Source organism: Colossoma macropomum, unplaced genomic scaffold (assembly GCF_904425465.1).
Source record: "Colossoma macropomum unplaced genomic scaffold, Colossoma_macropomum, whole genome shotgun sequence".
Taxonomy (NCBI): Eukaryota; Metazoa; Chordata; class Actinopteri; order Characiformes; family Serrasalmidae; genus Colossoma; species Colossoma macropomum.
In genome coordinates this window covers 6,629,536-6,648,608 of record NW_023494792.1, presented here as the reverse complement: position 1 = coordinate 6,648,608, position 19,073 = coordinate 6,629,536, and the positions used below count along the sequence as shown (strand labels likewise).

General features: G+C 38.4%; 1 protein-coding gene across 4 annotated transcripts in view; it reads left to right on the top strand.

The window, feature by feature from the left end:
* The window catches only part of LOC118811498 (Kv channel-interacting protein 1), a 65,080-nt gene that overhangs the window by 33,305 nt on the left and 12,702 nt on the right, over positions 1-19,073 (top strand). The window contains exon 1 of one of the 4 annotated variants that reach the window (XM_036575721.1): positions 8,696-8,948. The exons of the other annotated variants lie outside the window; for them this stretch is intronic. Within the exon in view, the coding sequence (XP_036431614.1) occupies positions 8,891-8,948 (58 nt within the window). The 5' untranslated portion in view covers positions 8,696-8,890. Of the gene's footprint in view, positions 1-8,695; positions 8,949-19,073 lie in introns of those variants that run through there. 4 annotated transcript variants of the gene reach the window in all.

Below are 19,073 nucleotides of genomic sequence, written 5' to 3'. Positions count from 1 at the left end.
CCTTCCACTGTGAGAAGACAACTCAGTACTATAAGTCTAAAAGGATGTGTAGCTGTCAAGAAACTGTTACTGAGAAAACAAAAAAAAGACAAAAAAAGAAGAAAATTCGTAAATCAAACAAAGAAGCTGCTGAAGTTCTCAGAACAATGGACTGACCACCAGTCCAGACCTCAACATCACTGAATGTGTTTGGGATGAATTTGATCTTTCAAATTAAGCCAACGTCTAAGACTGAACTTTGGAGGTGTGGAAAAATATCCCTGCAGATTTTTTTTCAACCTGAAAGCAAGTCTCCTGAAGAAGACCGGAAGCTGTAATGAAGACAAAGAGTGGACACATTACATACTTAAAAAAGCGCTATCATATTTAGTGGTTTTGTGAAAGGGTTCATTATATATATATATATATATATATATATATATAATATATATATATATATATATATATATATATATATATATATAATGTATGTGTATGTATATATAACCTTTGTTGATACATATATTTTTATTTCATTTTCTTTCTGTAGCTCTTTAGGCAATAACACCATGACTAACTTGCTCTTGCTAAGCTTTCTGGTATAGGCAATATATGAAACAATATTGTTATTACAGCGAGGGGAAAAAACACAATCTTTCAATTCAATTAAAGTTTGCTTTATTGGCTTGATTGTATCAGTTGCAACACATATCTGGGCCAGTGTGGGATAAGCAGAATATTAAGCAATAAAAGTATAGCATAATTGTTTGAGTGTCAACTTATTGAGCACAATATTGCAACAAGATGGAGGAGTAAAACAGAGATCTTCTCTCAGTTTGATCGGTTCAGTTCAGTGTTGCTTTATTGGATGAATGAATCAGAGGCTGTATTGCCAAAGCTAAATAAACACAAAAAGCAAAAGATCAGGCCTTCATTTCTTTTACTGTGTAATTTAATCTGAAAATAGATGCTTTGGATCTCCAACAGTCATAAAATACTTTTCCACGTGGCTTTCTTTTAGTGCTTGATCACACTGGACTGAGGTTTTATAATTTTGTGTTTTTGAACAGCAGACTAGTCATCTGTCTAATTTATGCATTGCTTATTCTTTATGTATTATTGTACTCTTTTTCTTTTCATGCTTAGCCTGAACTATCACTTTTTTCTCTTGGATAGAACAGAAACAATAGATCATAGTGTTATTAGTTAATATGTGTCTTCAAACTACCCTGATAATCATATCTTGCTGGCTAATAACACTGTTATAGTATAGCATAATTATAACGTAAAGGAATGAACATCAAGAGATTAATTAGCAGTGCTACAGCAATGTGGGAAGCCTTTGGCATAGGACTAAAATTGATAACAGACAGAGTTTTGTAATTGTAGGACACAATTAGCATCAGACTGGAAATTGTCAGCTCTTTTAAGTAGAGAGCCTTTAGTACTGGGCTAAAAGGCTAACGATCACCACTTCAGACTGTTGAAGAGAGCTACATCAGGTTAATGAGGCCTACAGTCAGTGCCATTAGCTGTTGAGTGCCCCTAGCATGGCGCTAATCCTTTGTCTTCTCATTTCTGCTCTTTAGACGAGTACTGTCAGGACACAATTCAACAGATAGCGCTTTCCTTGGACTTTATATCTCCACATACATAGACAAAAGGTACTACCTTGTGAGGACATTTTTCCCAGTGCTCACATGAAAAAATCCTACTCCAACCACAAACCACAAAAACTATAAAAATAAGGTTAAGGAAATATGGGTTTAGGATTTGTGGGTGACGGTGTATACCCAAATGGCAGTCCACACTATGACATAACAAGTATAGTCAGGTCCATAAATATTTGGACATTGACAAAGTTATTAATTTAGCTGCCTACCAAAGAATATGAATTCAAAATGCAGCTTTCAGCTTTACTCTGAGGATATATTCATCTAAATCAAGGTGAACACTGTACAAATTACAAATTTAGAGAGATAACAAACAATAGCAGTAGGTAAGGCCAAATCACTTATTTGGTACATGAGCAGTCTCATGTACCATTAAAAAAACAGAATTCTCTGGTGTGCTCAGAAACATCAAAAGGCTCAGAAGACCATGGAAAACAACTGTGGTTGGAGAAGATTTTTTTCCCTGGTGAAGAAAAGCCCCTTCACAACAGCTGGCTAGATAAAGAACACCGTCCAGGGGATAGCGTATCTGTGTCAAAGTCAACAATCAAGAGAAGACTTCACCAGAGTAAATACAGAGGGTTTATCACTAGACGTAAACCATTGGTAAGCCTCAAAATAGGAAAACCAGATTAGAGTTAGCCAAAAAACAGCTAAAAAATAGCCTGTACAGTTATAGCACAACATCTTCTGGAAAAATGAGACAAAGATCAACATGTCTTATCCCACCAGAATGATGAGAAAAGTATGCAGAAGGGAAGGAGCTGCTCTTGATCCAAAGCATACCATCTCATCTGTCAAGCCTGGTTAAGGCAGTGTTGTGTTTGGGCATGTATGGCTGATGAATGAATTCTTCAGCAGGACGAATTTTGATTTGTATAGAACTATAGTATCTGTGCAGATTCAGCCAAATAAAAACTCATTGGCCTGTGCTTCACAGTGCAGATGGACAATGATCTGAAGCAACCCAAGGCTTTTTCTAAGAAAAGAAGTTGAATGTTCTGCAATGTATAAGTCAGTCACCTGACCTTAATTCAATCGAACATGCATTTCACTTACTGACAATTAATTTGTGATTATAAATTCCATGTCCATTTACAAATATTAGCTTGTCCAATTACTTTTGAGCCCCTACAAAATGGGGAGAGGGAGTTACATATGAAATTGGTTCTAATTCCTAAATCTTTCAAATTAAAGTGGAAAGTCTGCACTTTGCGGTCATATGCATCATTTAATTTGAATTATAATATACTGTGGTACACAGCTAAAAAAACAACTACTTTGTAAACATCCAAATATTTATGGACCTGACTGAATGTGTGTGTAGTTGTATTCATTTGCAATTGATGCCATCTGTGCTATATGATGTTACAATTCAGTATATTAGTAGAGGTTAGTTTATAAATTGAATGACCCAAGTCCACGTGAGCTGGTTCCGCTGCACCTTCAATATCTTGGTGAGCTCACTGTGGGATATTAAATCTGGAAGACCCTAGGGCTTTGCAGTGTTGCTCTCTCCTGCCTGTGACTGGCTGAGTGCAGCCAGCAGCCAGGTAGTGGTGGATCAGGTGGGCTATGATGGCTCTTCTGCTTTTGCTAGTCAGTTAGATTTGGCAGTGGCGGCACAGACTGGCTTTAATTGGTGGCTTTAATGTGGCATGGTGATGTGTCGAGGGATTATCTTGATGCCAGAAAATTCAATCCCTGGATGCAGTCAGCGAGTTGTAAATTGAAACTCCATGGACCTATCAAGAAGTGGAGCATAGCACAATTTCTAACCTCTGCCATTTCTGCCATTTCCAAGACTATGTTAGTCTTTTCCTACTGCAGTGCCTGGTCCTGGTGTTCCTCCACCCACCTGTCCTCTGGTCAGCATTTTTGACATTGATCAGTGGTTTGTATGTCCTTATGGTATACCTGACGAGTGGGATGCTGCGTCCCTTTGACCGGGACTATCAACCATTTTGGCTCTGGGGAACCAGCAAAAAAGATTTTTTTAACAGGACAAGAAATAATAGAATTTTAAGTAAAAAGTTACAGTATTGTTGAATATAGATAAATAATGACTGTTCAGCAAGCAACAGAATTAGTGCTGTCAATAAAATCAAGTTTTGAACAATTTTCCAAGGAATGCTTATGCATCTTTTAGGCTACAGCTGAACTTGTGTAAGTATGCTACAGTAGCATAAACTACTATGAAAAAAAATTAACTGCCCCTTATGGTATTAACAATGAGACCATCAATAGAGAACTCTGTGGCCTGTAATCGGTGTTCCACAGACCAGTCCTAAGTTGTGAACATTGGGGGAGCAAGGACACATTATGTCACTGATGTGATGAACTGTTCTTGTAAGCAGCAAAAATGATTTGAGTACTATAAGTTCCCCGTTTGTGGAGAGTTTCTGCCTGTTAAATGTGATGTTATTAGTGATAAAACATGGCCTCTTGTGTTTTGCTGCTTAAAGGAAATCAAAATTTTTCTACTAACTCCAAATGCATATAGTCACCCAAACCACATTTAGGTCTTAATTCAGGTTGCACAGACAACTTGCTGGAGACGTCAGGTGAAAAATGATCACCACATATAAGTCTCTCTTGCTAGTTTGTGGATCATTGCCAAAAGCCACAGTGTGCAGTTCATGTCTGCATCAGTAGGAAAACAGTGGTGATGTGCTAGACTGCTTATAGATTTCTTTCTTCTATTTTTGCCAAATGGAACACAACACTTTATTCTGTAGGTTAATCATTATCCGATACGCAACTTCTAACTCTCTTACAGTAAACAAGCCTATACTATACATACCTACATAGTGGTGTTTTATGACATGCCCCTGTGCTCCAGCTTCCTGGAATTTTGAAGGTGGATGATAATGTGGATGATAATGTAGCTCCAATTTTAGCATAAATGCATAGATAAGGTCTATCCATTCAAAATGAGCTTACATTGACGTGATTTGAAGTAAATACATGAAGATTTTGGCATGCATTTGTGGAAATGGTCAGGGTGACTATTGGCTTCCAGCGTCTGTTATCAGCATCAGCCTAGCAGCTCTGGTTGTAAACTAAAGAATTAAAATTTGGAAGCCAGAAATGGCAGATTGACTGCATATGGGGTGAATGGAAAATCTTGTAAAATTGATTTTTTTTTTTTTGCCATACTGTTCCTATAAGCCTACACCCACCTACTGTACAGGTGCACTTGGTTTGTATATTTGCAATTACTGAATGTGTAATTGCTGGCAAATTCAAAGAGGGACTGACATCTAGCTATAGTAACCATGTGTCATACATACACACAGTTTCCATTTATTCCTTCCTTTCTTTCTTTTTTAATCTGCAGAGAAAATAAAGAAAACAGAGCGATCTCTGCCCAATTTATGTCTCCCTCCCTCTTTTGTCATCTAACCGTATTGTTCATCTTGGCAGCCCGCCACCTTGTAAATAGGACTATAGCCATTTGACTGCTCCCCAGAGACACCTCTCTCTCTCTCTCTCTCTCTCTCTCTCTCTCTCTCTCCTCTCTCTCCTCTCTCTCTCTCTCTCTCTCTCTCTCTCTCTCTCTCTCTCACACACACTGTGATTTAAGTGTTGGCTGCTGTATTGTGTGCAGTCAGACGTAATCTGATGTTTGGCTTAAAACAAGGGAAAAATAGAATAAGAGATATTGGCCACCACAGCCCAGGTACAGCATGGGTATAGAGGGCTCCTTTCAGATACCCTGTGTCTGCAAGGAATGGGCCATTGGTGCCATTTATTGTTTTTTTTTCTTCTGATGTTGTGAAACGTGAGTTAGGAATAGGGCATGTTTTGTGTAGGGAACATAAGTGTGAGTGGACGTGGCTGTGAACAGACATTTTCTTCAAAAAGGGCTCTTTAATGTGGATTATTGCAGTAAAGACAGTTAAGACATGAAAGGTGGTAAAAATGGCATCAGGTAAAGTCCCTGTGAGCCTCAGCTCAGAGTAACAGATCAAACGCTCAGGAGGAAATTACTTTTTCCCTTCGGCTCAGTCAGAGAGAAAGAAGACTGCGGAGGAGCAGAGAGATTGATAGAGGGCAGAGATAGAGTGATAGAAGCGAGACCACAGCTCATAAGTCAGTGAGACAGAGAGGCTGTTATATGTTGTAGAATAGCTCATGCAGTGGTTCTGTCAGATCTTTGCTGTAGATCATGTTTTAGATATACTAAAGTGAGGACATGTTTTGGGCTTTTTGCAGCGGTTGAGGAAGGCCCAGCGGCAGAGATACTGGGAAGGATGAGCCTTGGATTTTTTAGGGCAAGCACATCATTTCAGACAATGCTTTCAGCTCATTTGCACAGGATATTTTCACAAAACACAGCCGAGTATGGTACTTGTGTCTTGGAATAATGTCTTAGTTGACATTTAATGAGGAAAAAAAGGCTCTTAAATGGGAATTAATGATAAATACTAATATTACTGAAACTTTACATAGCATAAACACTAGTCAGTACATGACTAGCAAACACAGCTTTGAACAGTTGCATACACAAAAATCACGAAAATTTCATTAAAACAAAAAATTACTTAATTGCAGAAAATATGTGTTTCAGTAGTGAAAATTCTGAATGTTACACACTGATTTACAGATTTAGGACACATTCAGTTCAAAATAGTGGGATCTAACTGCTCACCATGAGGGACAGGGATGCAGCCTGCTCTAAAATGCAGGTGTGTGGCTAAAATAAGGTGCCGCCTACAGGCTAAAACTCTGTGTTTCTGTAGTGACATAAAAACAAAAAGTGACATTTTTTTAACAGTTTTTTTATTTAAAAATTAAACTCACGATGAATGTAAATATTTTATATTAAAAATATTAAAAGAAATCAAAAAGATATGTCAAAAAATGAAAAGAAAATACAAAAAATCTGATTTTGTTCATATTTAGCTAATTGCTATCTCAATTATTGCCTTGGGTTTATTAATAGATCATAACATAATTATTGTAAATATCTAAGATCTGAATACTTAATAGTTGCTATTTAAATAGTTTTTTACTGTGGGACCAGTTTGAACTAATTCAGTAGAATGAACCTGTAAACAAAGTCATTCAGAATGGTTTGATGTGAAATGGTGTGGTATAGAGAAACTTACTGCCTCAAATTTCTTTACAGTGGTGGTGATTGGAACCAAGATGCTCATATATTATATATTTATTCACTATCCAAAAGTGAACCTACACATGTTCTCTGAGTTTCATATGTAATTCTGATAACGGTAAGACTTTTGGGTGCTATTTTCACCTTATAACACCCTACATGCGCCTCTCTGTGCATGTATTACAAAATTCATGTTTTAGACTAAAACCTTCTCAAAACCACCTTGAAACAATGAATGCGTTTGCATGCACTTAATGATCCGATAACTTCAGAAAATCAGATTTTGTCAGTAATCTGGTCAACATGTTTATTTGCACTTGAGTGATCAGATAATGAGGAAACTCCAGGTCTACATAATTCAGGCAGTAATCAGATTTCTGCTTTCCAACCAGCCAATAAACTCACAGAGGAAGACGTGATGTAAATGTAGCATAAAACACTTTATGCTGTGGCATTTTTTAAAGAAAACATTGTGCCACTTTACCTGATAAATGAACATACATCATTTAGAAGATGAAGAATATCTAAATCCTTTATTTAACTGAGAATGTAGTTGGTTTCAGCTTCACTCCAAAAGTGTTTTGCTGCGTCTCGCGGCAGCACTGCTTGCTTATTTCCGGTACCGCCGTCTGTTTCGCACATGTGCAAACTGAGAAATCTGAAAGAAATCCAGGTAACAGTTTATATGCACTGAGACCTCTGACTACTGAGCTAAAATCCAACTCTCTTTATTGGCTTTATAATCAGATTTCCAGTATGGTGTTTACATGACCATTTGAATAATTGGATAACTGCAGAAATCAGATTATGATCGGATTATTGAGTGCATGTAAACGCACTCAGTGACTCAGGGATGAGGCAGCATATTTAAACTTTTTTCGCATTATAACTTTCTGTGATAACTTTCTCTATTACATCAACCTATGTCAACATATGGCTACAGCAATATCAGACAATTTTTCTATCCTTTGTTTACAGGCTGCTTGTCGAGGACAGTTAACAGAGGTACCTTAACACACAACCACAGCCACGATCAACTAATGACAAGAGGTCATCTGGTTTATGAATCTTTTAATAAAGAACTGAATATCATTGCATGTTTTGACCAGCTACACCATAAAAACTGTCAACTTAAAAGATGGACTCAATTTATCACATATAAAACTTTTAATAAAGCTCAGTGAAGCCGGCTCACATAAAAAGCACATCTGAAGTGATGAAGTGATCTATACTGAGATCATTTAACATTTATGAACTGAGGGAACAATTACTCTAACTTTTCATTTTTCACTACGCAAAGTTTAGATCTGAAGAAAATCTTCTTCAACAAGTTCTTCTTCTGTCTGCATGTGGAGCAAAGACACCTACAATAGCACTAAACTGTCCCAGATACACTCTACTGTTTACTAAAGTATATGTTTTACTTCCCTTTCCCTCTTTCTATCTCTTTCTCTCTCTTCTCCTTTTCCTTGTTTTTCTCCCTCACTTCTCTCTCTCTCTCTTTTGTCCTTCTCTCTTACCCCTTTCTATCTTGTACTCTCTCTTCTCTGCTTTTTGTTTTCCTCTCTCTCTCTCCTCTCTCTCTCTCTCTCTTACACACACTCTCTCTATCCTTTCTTTAAAAATATTTTTTTCCCTCTCTTTAACTCCTGTTTTCCTCTCTCTTTTCATTCTTCTCTCTTCCCCTTTCTCTCTCTCCCCCTCTCCCTCCTTTTTCTTGCTCTCTTTCTCTCTGAGTGATTGATTAGAGGCTTGTAGACTCTGTACATGTTTATGTTAATAATGATGTTTATGGCAGTACTACAGTCAGCCTGCCAGAGTAGCCTTGTGTGTGTCTGCGTGTGATAAAGTGGCTCTCTGATACTGATTCACACTGTATGACGCCACCACTCAACAAAAAGGGGAGAGAGAGGGAGAGAGAGGGAGGGGTGGAGGGGTCCAACATCTTGGAGAGTGTAAGAAGAGGGGAGCACAGCGAGGAAGAGAGAGACGTCAGGCAGAGAGAAGAAAGAATGAGGGAAAGACAGAGAGCGGGCGAGAGAGGGAGAGCGAGTGAGTGAGTGGAACACATGTGACGGAGCAATACCCACTCAGACACGCTTGTTTCCACGGCGACAACATGGGTGCAGTGGTTGGCACGCTGACCATGCAGACCAAACAGAGGCAGCCGTCCAGAGGTAAGACACGCACATGCATACATGTACAGTCATACACATTTGACCTGACTTCTGTCCACACATATACTGCACACTGATAAACACAGGACACATGGAAGAGGACATGCCCCCCTCTGTATTCTCTCTGTGCTTTTCTATTTACTTTGTATTCAGTAATGCAACAAGTAGCCCTCTCTGAGCTCGTATCTGAGCACTCACAGCTCAGTTACGTCTGCCATCTGTTGAACGTTTAGCCGTCGTCTCTCAAATACATGCTCGTGCATTTGTTTTCATCAGAGAGGGAGCGTATGTTTCGATGATAGCCTGTGTGAGATGTCTGAAGTGTACATGCTTCGGGTATTTATCACTCTACTCACACACTCACTCTTTTCCTGCCTGTTACCTTGGAAGCACTGTTGTCATGGCAACATAGATGTGGCAGTGTTGGAGTGTTTATGTGTGCGTATGTGAGTGTGTGTGCGTGTGTGAGTGTGTGTGCGTGTGTGAGTGTGTGTTTGTGTGTCAGTGTGTGTGTGTTGTATTGTGTGCTTGTTGTGGGGGGATCTTGAGTGGTCTCTCATGTTGAAAAAGTAAACGAAAAAACAGGATAGAAATATGGAGAGAGACAGAAAGAGAGAGAGAGAGACAGAAAAGTCACCTGTTGCTCTATTTATTCTGATTGTTCTCTCTCTGTCTTCTCTCCTCTTTTCTTTCTTGCTCTCTCTCTCTCTCTCTCTCTCTCTCTATATATATATATATATATATATATATATTTCTTTCTCTGTCTCTCTCTTTCTCTTTTCTTCTCTTACTTTCTTTCTTTCTGTCTCTTATATCTATATATATATTTTTTTTTCTCTCTTGTCTTGTCTCTCTCTTACTTTCTATCCATCTTTCTCTCTCTCTCTCAACATATTATATAGTTCTGTCTCTGTCGGTCTGTCTGTCTGTCTGTCTCTCTGTCTGTCTCTCTCTCTCTGCATTAAGTTTAGTCTCTGTGTGTTATAATGAGTTTGCTGCTTAATGACTCTGGCAGGTCTCTAAAGCTCTCTGTGTGTATCAGACTGTCCTCTGATGATGAAAAGCATTAGTTGTGCTAGTCAGTGATGATGAACACTGTTCAGGGTATTAGAACTTGAGCTGTACTCTGTCAGCCTGAACATGAGAAGTATGCTGGACCATTAAAGTGGAGTAACAGCTTCCTTTGAGCATTTCTCACTAATTAATAGAGATGGCATGATGCCACTTTATCCTTTTTCCTCTTAATTCCTTTTTTCTTTTCCAGTACCGAAAGCGGAATTGTCAACCGATACCTGCATACAGCCAATATTTTTTTTCTTTAAAAGCCACTAAGCTTTAAAAGGAGCTATTTTAATTGGAGCACTTCACTACCTCACAGGAGGAAATACACAGCTAACAGCATATCTTACATAAAACTGCAGCTTTTTATTCAGTTCAGTCTAACAAAAACAAACAAACAGAGTCAAACAGAAAACAGACAAAAAACAAAAACAGAAATAGCAAAATTAGATTTTTTAAAATGTAAAGTATTAAAAGGAATTTTCTTATTTAAACCAAATTAAGATACACATGATCACTGTTGTTTTCACATGATTTACTTTTCTTTGCTGTATTTTGTCTTAAGCTATAAGCAGTTCTGTGCTGTATTTGGCTGCTGCAGAATTGGATCAAATTAGTTCTTTTTTCCTCTGAATTCTGATCCAGGACTTTCTTCTGGAATTGACAGGATACTGATACTGGATATGGGATTTGTGCTATCCCTAGTGGTTAAGCTTGTAGATTAACCCCTTAAACTCTATCAGTTGGTTTCCTGGACAAAAATTAAGCCTAGTCTTGGACTACATGGTATTTTGAATTTTGAGTTTCTCCACTGAAAGGAAAATATTGTCCCCTGAGGGCCAGTTTCAGCTTTCCAGACATGGATTAGGCCTAATATTGGACTAAATTGCAATGCCAGTGAATGGTTTGCTCCTGAAAATGTTTTTTTGGCTTAATCTTCGTCCAGGAGACTGGCACTAAGGGACCTACACCACCTCCTTCAGTCTTGTAAATGAATACATTACATATTACTTTCATAGTGATTATTATTTATAGTAGTTGGTAATAGTAAGTATTAAGATTAATAACTGGGTAACTATCCTGTAAAGTGTTGACATATAATGAAGCACATATACAATCACTTCACAAAGCAGGGAGTCATACAAAATGTCTATGTAGGTTTGCTGATCATACCTCATCCCACTGACTCAGACTAGTCTTTAGAACTATTGCTCCAGGACAATTCATAGCTACTTTGTCTGTGGTCTAAATTTGGAAACACTTTACAATAAGGGTACAGGAAATAGCATTAATTTAGACATTATTTCATGCTGGGCTTCTTACAGTTTGATTCGTTTGGCACCACCCAAAATAGATCATCTATACTATAATATGTCACTGTATGACTGTACAAATGTTCATAATACACTGTGCAATATAACGCAAAGAACACTGGATCTCCTCATCCTCTGAACATGTATCGACACATTCTCTTGCTCTTATAGGCTACTTTTATACCTCATTTATTAGCTGTACAAATATATATACCAATATGTATTATTTTCTCTTTAATATTTGTTCACAGCCTTGCATACACTGCTGACTTACAGGTTATGTGCACTCACCAGCACAGATTCCTCATGTGTGTAACATACTTGGAATAATGTAACTGATCCAGTCGAATGCTCATGTTCATAGTGAAATATGGCAGGCAGTGATTCAGTGGTCTCTCTGCTGACAAACGCTAATCTAATTAGCACGTTTTGCTGTCCGTGCCTGATCAACAAGTCCTGATGAAGCCGTACTCGGGCTAATTGCACTGTACGCCCACAAAGTCTGCTCAGACTTTGATCTGAGTGTGTATCCATAGTAACAGCTCATTGTTTCTGATCAAATCCTGAATAACAGTGATAAACATGCATTAGCACTGTGAGCATGAAGGGACTGTACAGGTACAAACAACGTAAATGTAACCTCACATGTACAAGAACAGTTTTAAGGTCCAACTGTGCATCTTAATTACATTCTTCCCAGGAGAAAGTACGTATTTGTACCTTTCCATGCAGAGGTACCAGGTACTGGTGTGGGGTGCTGCCCCAGTGACAAGGGTGTTTTTTTTGAGAGTGTAGCAATGATGAGTTCAAGGCTGAAATGATCCTCTTGTGCTTTGAGCCTTCTGGCCCTGAAGGATGTGGCTGAAACAGCTCTGAGTGTGAGAGAGTCATTGTCGCCTAGATGTTTTGTTGTGTTCTGTTGAGTTGTGTGATTCCGGACGTGTTGGCCGTGGACGCTGGGTGATTGTTGTGTACATTTTCGAGGCTGCATTATGCATGTTTTCATTAGTCGCTCCAGGCTTTGTTTGTTCAAAAGATTTTGTGGTGCTTTCTGATGTTTGTGGGTGATCTGAGGGATATATTCATTATGTTAGTGCGTGTGGAGGAAATATATTCTTCATGGTTGCTCCAGCAGTGGCAGTGGCTTTTTCTCTGGTGAATATTTCACATCTTCAATCACCACCCACTCGGTGCCTCCAGCTACGCTACGCCTTAATCTCTCTCTCTCTCTCTCTCTCTCTCTCTCTCTCTCTCTCTCTCTCTCTCTCTCTCTTGCTCTCTCTCTTTGGTTCTTTCTCTCTCTCTCCTCTCTATTTCTGCCTTGCTCTCTCTCCCCCTTTTCTCCTCTTCCTTTCACTCTTTCTCTCTCGTTATCTCTTTTTTTCCTTCTGCCTCGCTCTCATCTCTTTCTGCTCATCTCTGTCTCTCCCTTCTTTTACTCTCTTTCTCTCTGCCTTTCTCTCCTTCTCTCTCTCTCTCTCTCTCTCTCTCTCTCTCTCTCTCTCTCTATCTCCTTCTCTCTCTCTCTCTCTCTCTCTCTCTCTCTCTCTCTGTCTCTCTTCTCTCATGCTACCCTGGCCTTAAAAAATTCTTTTTAAACTGCTTCTCTGTGTTCCTCCTCTTTTCCAGCCTCTGTTTGCCCTCCTCTCTTTCACTTTCATCCCTCTTTGATAGATAAGGGCTTGAGTTCGCTCTTCTGCAAGTGCTTATTAAGTCCTTCCTGTAGGACAGACTTAATGGGGCTGTTATGTGGGCTTAAGTGTGGGTGGGCGATTATGGGTGTCGGGCAGCTTTTTGTCGATATACAAAGGTGTGTGTCTGTGTGTGTGTATGTGAGAGTGTATGTAAGATGTATCTCTCTCTCTCTCTCTCTCTCTCTCTCTCTCTCTCTCTATATATACTATATATATATATATATATATATATATATATATATATTGCACTGCTGTCGAAAGAAAACCTCATATCTCCATTTTTGTCATTTTTTTGTCATGTCACAAAAAGTATTCCTTAAACCTTTCATCTTTGAAAGAAGGGAGAAAATCAAGCCCCACTATTACTACAGATCTGAAAACAGATTGTAAACTTGTAAATCAAAGAAGGTGCTTGTATTCTCAGAACAATGGACTGACCACCCCAGAGTCCAGACCTCAACCACTGAATGTGAGAAGCTGAAAATCCAACCAAATCCGACTGAGCTTTGGAGGTGTGGTAAAATATCCCTGCAGATTTTGTTGAAAAATTAAAAGCAAGTCTCCTGAAAAGAATAAAAAAGTGTGGGTGGGCAATTATGGGTGTCAGGAAGCTTTTTGTCGATGTACAAAGGTGTGTGTCTGTGTGTGTGTGTGTGTGTGTGTGTGTATGTGAGACTGTAAGTGAGACATTCCTTCAGTTTGCAGAAAATCCAACCAGGTTCTAAGACTGAACTTTGGAGGTGTGGTAAAATATCCCTGCAGATTTCATTGAAAAATTTAAAGCAAGTCTCCTGAAAAGAAGAATAAAAGAATAAAAGTTGAAAGGGTGGAGAAAATAAGTGTTAAAAAATATGATATTACATTTAGTTGTTTGGGCTTCTGCGTAATTTTCTGATATATGCTTTCTGCTATTTTTCCTGACACTGAAAACTAAATAACTGAAAATAGATGAAAGGTGGTCTCTGACTTTTGCACAGTACTAGTGTTAGAACCAGAAGTGGTTCTTCTATGGCATCACTCCAAAGAGCCCATCTTAGCATCTTTGTTTTTAAGACTTTAAGGTGATTCCAAATCACAGGAACATCAAAATGAAGGTGTTTATCAACTGCAGCTCCCTTAACCGACATCCAGTGATCAAATGTGTAGGGAATATTACAGCACTACATAAAGATGCTGTGGAATGGAATGCTGCTTGTGTGTGTGTGTGTGTGTGTGCGTGTGTGTGTGTGTGTGTGTGTGTGTGTGTGTGTGTGTGTGTGTGTATGGGTGAACTGGTACATAGGTGTGTGTTAATTTGTGTGTAAGGCATGAGAGAGGGTTTCTCTGGTGATGATGTACAGTATGCAGCAGTCTATATTTTAACTCCATCTGGACACACTTCAGTATTCATAACTCAGTGTTCATAATTCATTATTTCAGTATAAGCAACACTGTGTTTCTATGCCTTTGATACAAAAAATCAAGGTGAAAAGCTGCACTGTAAAAATGAGAAAGGATAGAGGTTGGATGAAGTGTTTGTGAGATTTAGAGGGAGCTTTGCTTTGTTTATCTGAATTGTTATTTTGCTCATATATTTTAATCAAAATATTTATTTGACTTAAATAAAAAAACAGTTAAACTGCTGATACTGCACAAAGTCTGTTTCTTAGGTTGAAAGATGACATATGTTGTAAAGACCCAGATGTAGTGTTGTACTCGGTCTCAAGACCATAAACTAGAGGCCTCCGTCTCGTCTCAGTCTTGACACAGTGCCTCTGTCTGAAAGCTGAACTTTTTTCATCATCACAGAATTACTGAATATCAACAAAACCTACAAACAGAATGAAACAGTCCTTCCTCAACATGTTTAAATAAGATCTGTTCGCTGCTGGTTGACGATCTAATTGATCCTTTTTATGAAGCTTAACTGGGTAATATTTGTTGATATTTATTGGTTCCAACATTTAAACATCCCCCTGAGAGCAAATCATCATGTTATCATTACTATGTTTTCATCTACTAATAAAACTGGATGTGTACTGTATGGTTTAGATTTAGACTTCAGGTGGTGATTCTGAATAAGTTTTAGAGAAGATGGAACAGAGAATTACCTTCACCATACTATCATTACCATTAATTGTAGGCGATACATCGTATTTCTAGGCTGTATATTTTTTTAATTCTGTAGTTTACAAAATGTATTATAAAATATAATATTATTTGTTAATATATATCACGTATAATGAAAGATAAATGTACAATGAACTACAAATGATTTTCAATTTTTCCCCCTTGCTTCTTGTTATTTTTATATTCAGAAAAAAAAATCTTAATCTGTTTTTTATGCTCCTGGTCTCAACTACTACAAAGTCTTTGTCTTGACTCGGACTCAGTGTGTCCAGCTCTCAGTCTTGACTTGGTTTTTAGTGGTCTTGACTACAACACTACCCAGGAGCGGTGATGGAATTCTTCTTTTAAAGAGTTCAGAAGTGTCTGAGTAGCAGTAAAACACCATGTAAATGATTTCACATTGCAGGCATGAAGTGATTCAAGTGTGAATAAGGTGTGCAGTGAGTGAATGCTGTGTCGTGTGAGTAACCTCACAACACATTAGTGTTCATTGGTAGTGGTAATTGACACCCAATGGCCACTTTATTAGAAACTGCTACCTTGTAGCTCCACCTTGCTGATATACATTTAGTGACTGTTGATGCGCAATATCTGTTAGCCATCCTCTAGCCATTCATCAGTGGTCAATTTCTTACCACTGAGCCACTCATGGATGGAAAATTTTGGATAGTGCCCTGCAGTGACATTGACTCATAAAAACTGTAGAAAAATATAAAATGTAAAAAAAATTAAAAAGCTCTAGCAACTTTTACCAGCACCACACACACTACTATATCACTAATACATCAGTGTCACTGCTCTGCTCAAAAACTGACCACTGATGAATGAGGTAGAGGGAGAATAATAAATTGTGCAAGATAACAGATGTACTCCTACATACTAGACCTATGAGTTAGGTGGGCCTCATAAACTGGTCAGTGAGTTGAATTGAATAAAGATGCTTCTAAGAAAGGGATGGTGAGTATATAGTATGAAGAAATATAAACTCTTATTACCTAATTCTTACTGTTCTTTATTTTTTTATAGACTCATAGTGTTGAGCTGTCTTCTCAGAGTGGAAGGATGGACAGAAACACCAATGGAGTTTTTCAGATCTGAAGCAAGAGTGGAGCTTGATTTCTCCTTTCTCTCAAACATGAAACCAAGTGTTGTTGTTAGAAATCTTTTAATCATTTTTGAACTGTGTGTGCATAGTATAGACCATTTACTCACTATGAAATATTTATGAAATATAAAGGGCAGCTGGCATTTTCAAATTTAAAAATGACAGAGAGACAGAGAGCAGAGAGAGAGAGAGAAAGACAGAGCGAGACAGTCAGGGAAAGATATATAGAATATATGAGAGAATACAGCGGCTGTATGTCTCTATCCGTTCTGGAGCACACACTGTTTGAGTCGCCTCTGTACTGTAATGCACAGATTATGTTAATTCAGATTATGCAAAACAAGCACTTTATAACCAGGATTACTGGGATAAATATAAGTACTGCTGTAGAAAGAAGAGAAGAGAGAGAAGGAAGGAGAGAGAGCAGAGGTATATTGGGAAAGTGTGTATAATAAGCCCCTTATTGTGTGAAGTACCTATAGAGAGCATTAAATGCTAATGCATGTGTTATGTAATAAGAGTCAGTATATGTATACGTGGAGGCAGGATATTCTATAAATAGAGTTCATAAAACCTCCATTTGTGTGATTTTGTGCCTTTTTTGATGAAATCCAAAAATGCCAGCTTTACATTTTGGGACAATGTTGTGACAAATGGGCCAAAATAGAAAAGGTCCAGAATAAAAAAATACAATAACTTACGTTGAAGTTAAGACTAGTTCCCCTTTCTTCCATAAAGTTACCAAGTTTTGTTCTGACAATGACAAAATAAATAATATATATATAAATATGCACTCACTGGCCATTTTGTCGGTACACCTATTTTATATGTACACCTACCTCTCCATCTGTTTCTCTGCATACTTTCTTAGCCCCCTTTTACCCTGTTCTTCAGTGGTCAGGACCCACAGGACCTCCAAAGAACAGGTATTATTTGGGTGATGGATCATGCTCAGCACTGCAGTGACACTGACGTGGTTGTGGTGTGTTAGTGTAGGTTGTGCTGATATGAGTGGATCAGACACACCTTGTTGGTCCACCTTATAGATGTAGAGTTAGAGATGATAGCTTGTCTGTTGATGCACAGTTTGTGTTGATCATCCCCAACAAATCAACTTTGTACTAATGAAGATATGATGACATTAGTAGATAATTCACTTACATCCTCAGAAGACACGTCTTTCACCAAGTTTAGACTGAGTTCCCTTTGAGTGCTCTTTCAACCATCATCAGATTCATCAATCAGATTCATCAGTGAAGTGGTCCAAAGTGTAACTTACGATACATAATCTTCTTCCACATGATGCGTGCAATTATACATTTCCACTAGAGAGGTCTCTAAATCCCCAAAACTTACATAGTGTAGTTATAAAACTCAAGTGTGTACCTTAAAGAGTAACTACACCCCACTATTTCAGCTAACTCCACCCCTGGCTCAACTTTGAAAAATGCTCAAATATAGAAGGGGCACGCTGAGAGGGTCACTGCAGTGATCTGTGGGATTGGAGGTGGGAAACCGGATGGGCTAGGCTGCTGTGTTTTTAGAGCTAGTGTACATTAGCTACCAGAAAATATGGAGAGTGACAGAATCAAATGGTAGTTTTGCAACTGAGAGGTTTTACGAGGTTGACGATTTTTCTCTACTATCATCCCATCTTCAACAAGGAAAGGTGTTTCTGATGAGGCAGTGCATCTTGAGCCTTAACAGTATGACTCTGACTCAAGCCGCCAAAGAGTTAACGTAGTGCAGGAAATGATTAGCAGCGAGTGGCAGAGGGGCCGAACGGTAGAACTTTCAACGGCAAGCAACACTGGAACTATGGAAAGAAATTCAAGATAGGTTGAACGGACAAAAGGTTGACACAGTCAGTATCAATAGCCATTTAATGTTAACATTTCCTTAACCGTTTCGCTTTCTGTAGTTCCAGTGTTGCTTGCCGTTGATGTCTGTTCAGTGAGTCACGCGCCTGAGAGTTTGAGTTGTGAAGGGAAACATGAATCGCATGCAACACTGGCAGCTTTATGGAGATGTTTGGTCAAACATCTTTATTACAAACTAAGCTCAGATAATCAAGTTATTTACAGTTGGTACAGACTGGCGTATCACAGCCTTGTGAGGTGGTGATGGGGTTATTTAGTTCAGTGCGTGAGTATGGTTATCTCCTTGCTCTAGACTCCTATGCTTTCATATTTATAAGTGTGGCATGAGTAGGGCATCATCAGGGGGTGGTATCCAGAGGGGCACTACAGAGGCGGAACTGACCACGATAAAAATGAAATTTTTACAGTTTGGAAAGATGTGTTCACATTTTAAGCATGGCTGGTATATTTAATTATTACAGAGCAGTGCATTTCAGCTGTTAATGAAAAAAAGGTCTTAGGGTGGAATTACTCTTTCAGTAAGCTTGTTGTACCTTTTCATATCTTAACTTTAGTGTATTATTAAGTATTATTAAAAAGCTTGGAGTCAGGACAGGGTGTATTGAGTCAATGTAACATAAAAATAATAATTCGAACAGAATATGATACAATCATGTTCCTTTAAGGGTATCACCCTAGTGATATAAGGGGTACCATTACAGTCACAGTTTAGTTTATTTATTTATTTTTTTATTTTATTTTCTGTGACTGCACATATTGTAGCTTTTAAGCCAAAATCAGTAGTAGTCAGTAATTTTTGTGTGTGTCAGTGTGCATGTCATATGTATTGTATTGTATATGCACCTTTCTGTTAATAAGCTCATAGGGAGCCCTACAGAGCGATGGTGCTCCTCGCGCAATACCCGATGGGAGTAAGTGAATGTCTAGAAACCAGTTATAGTTGTTTGTCTCCATCTAGTGGCAAA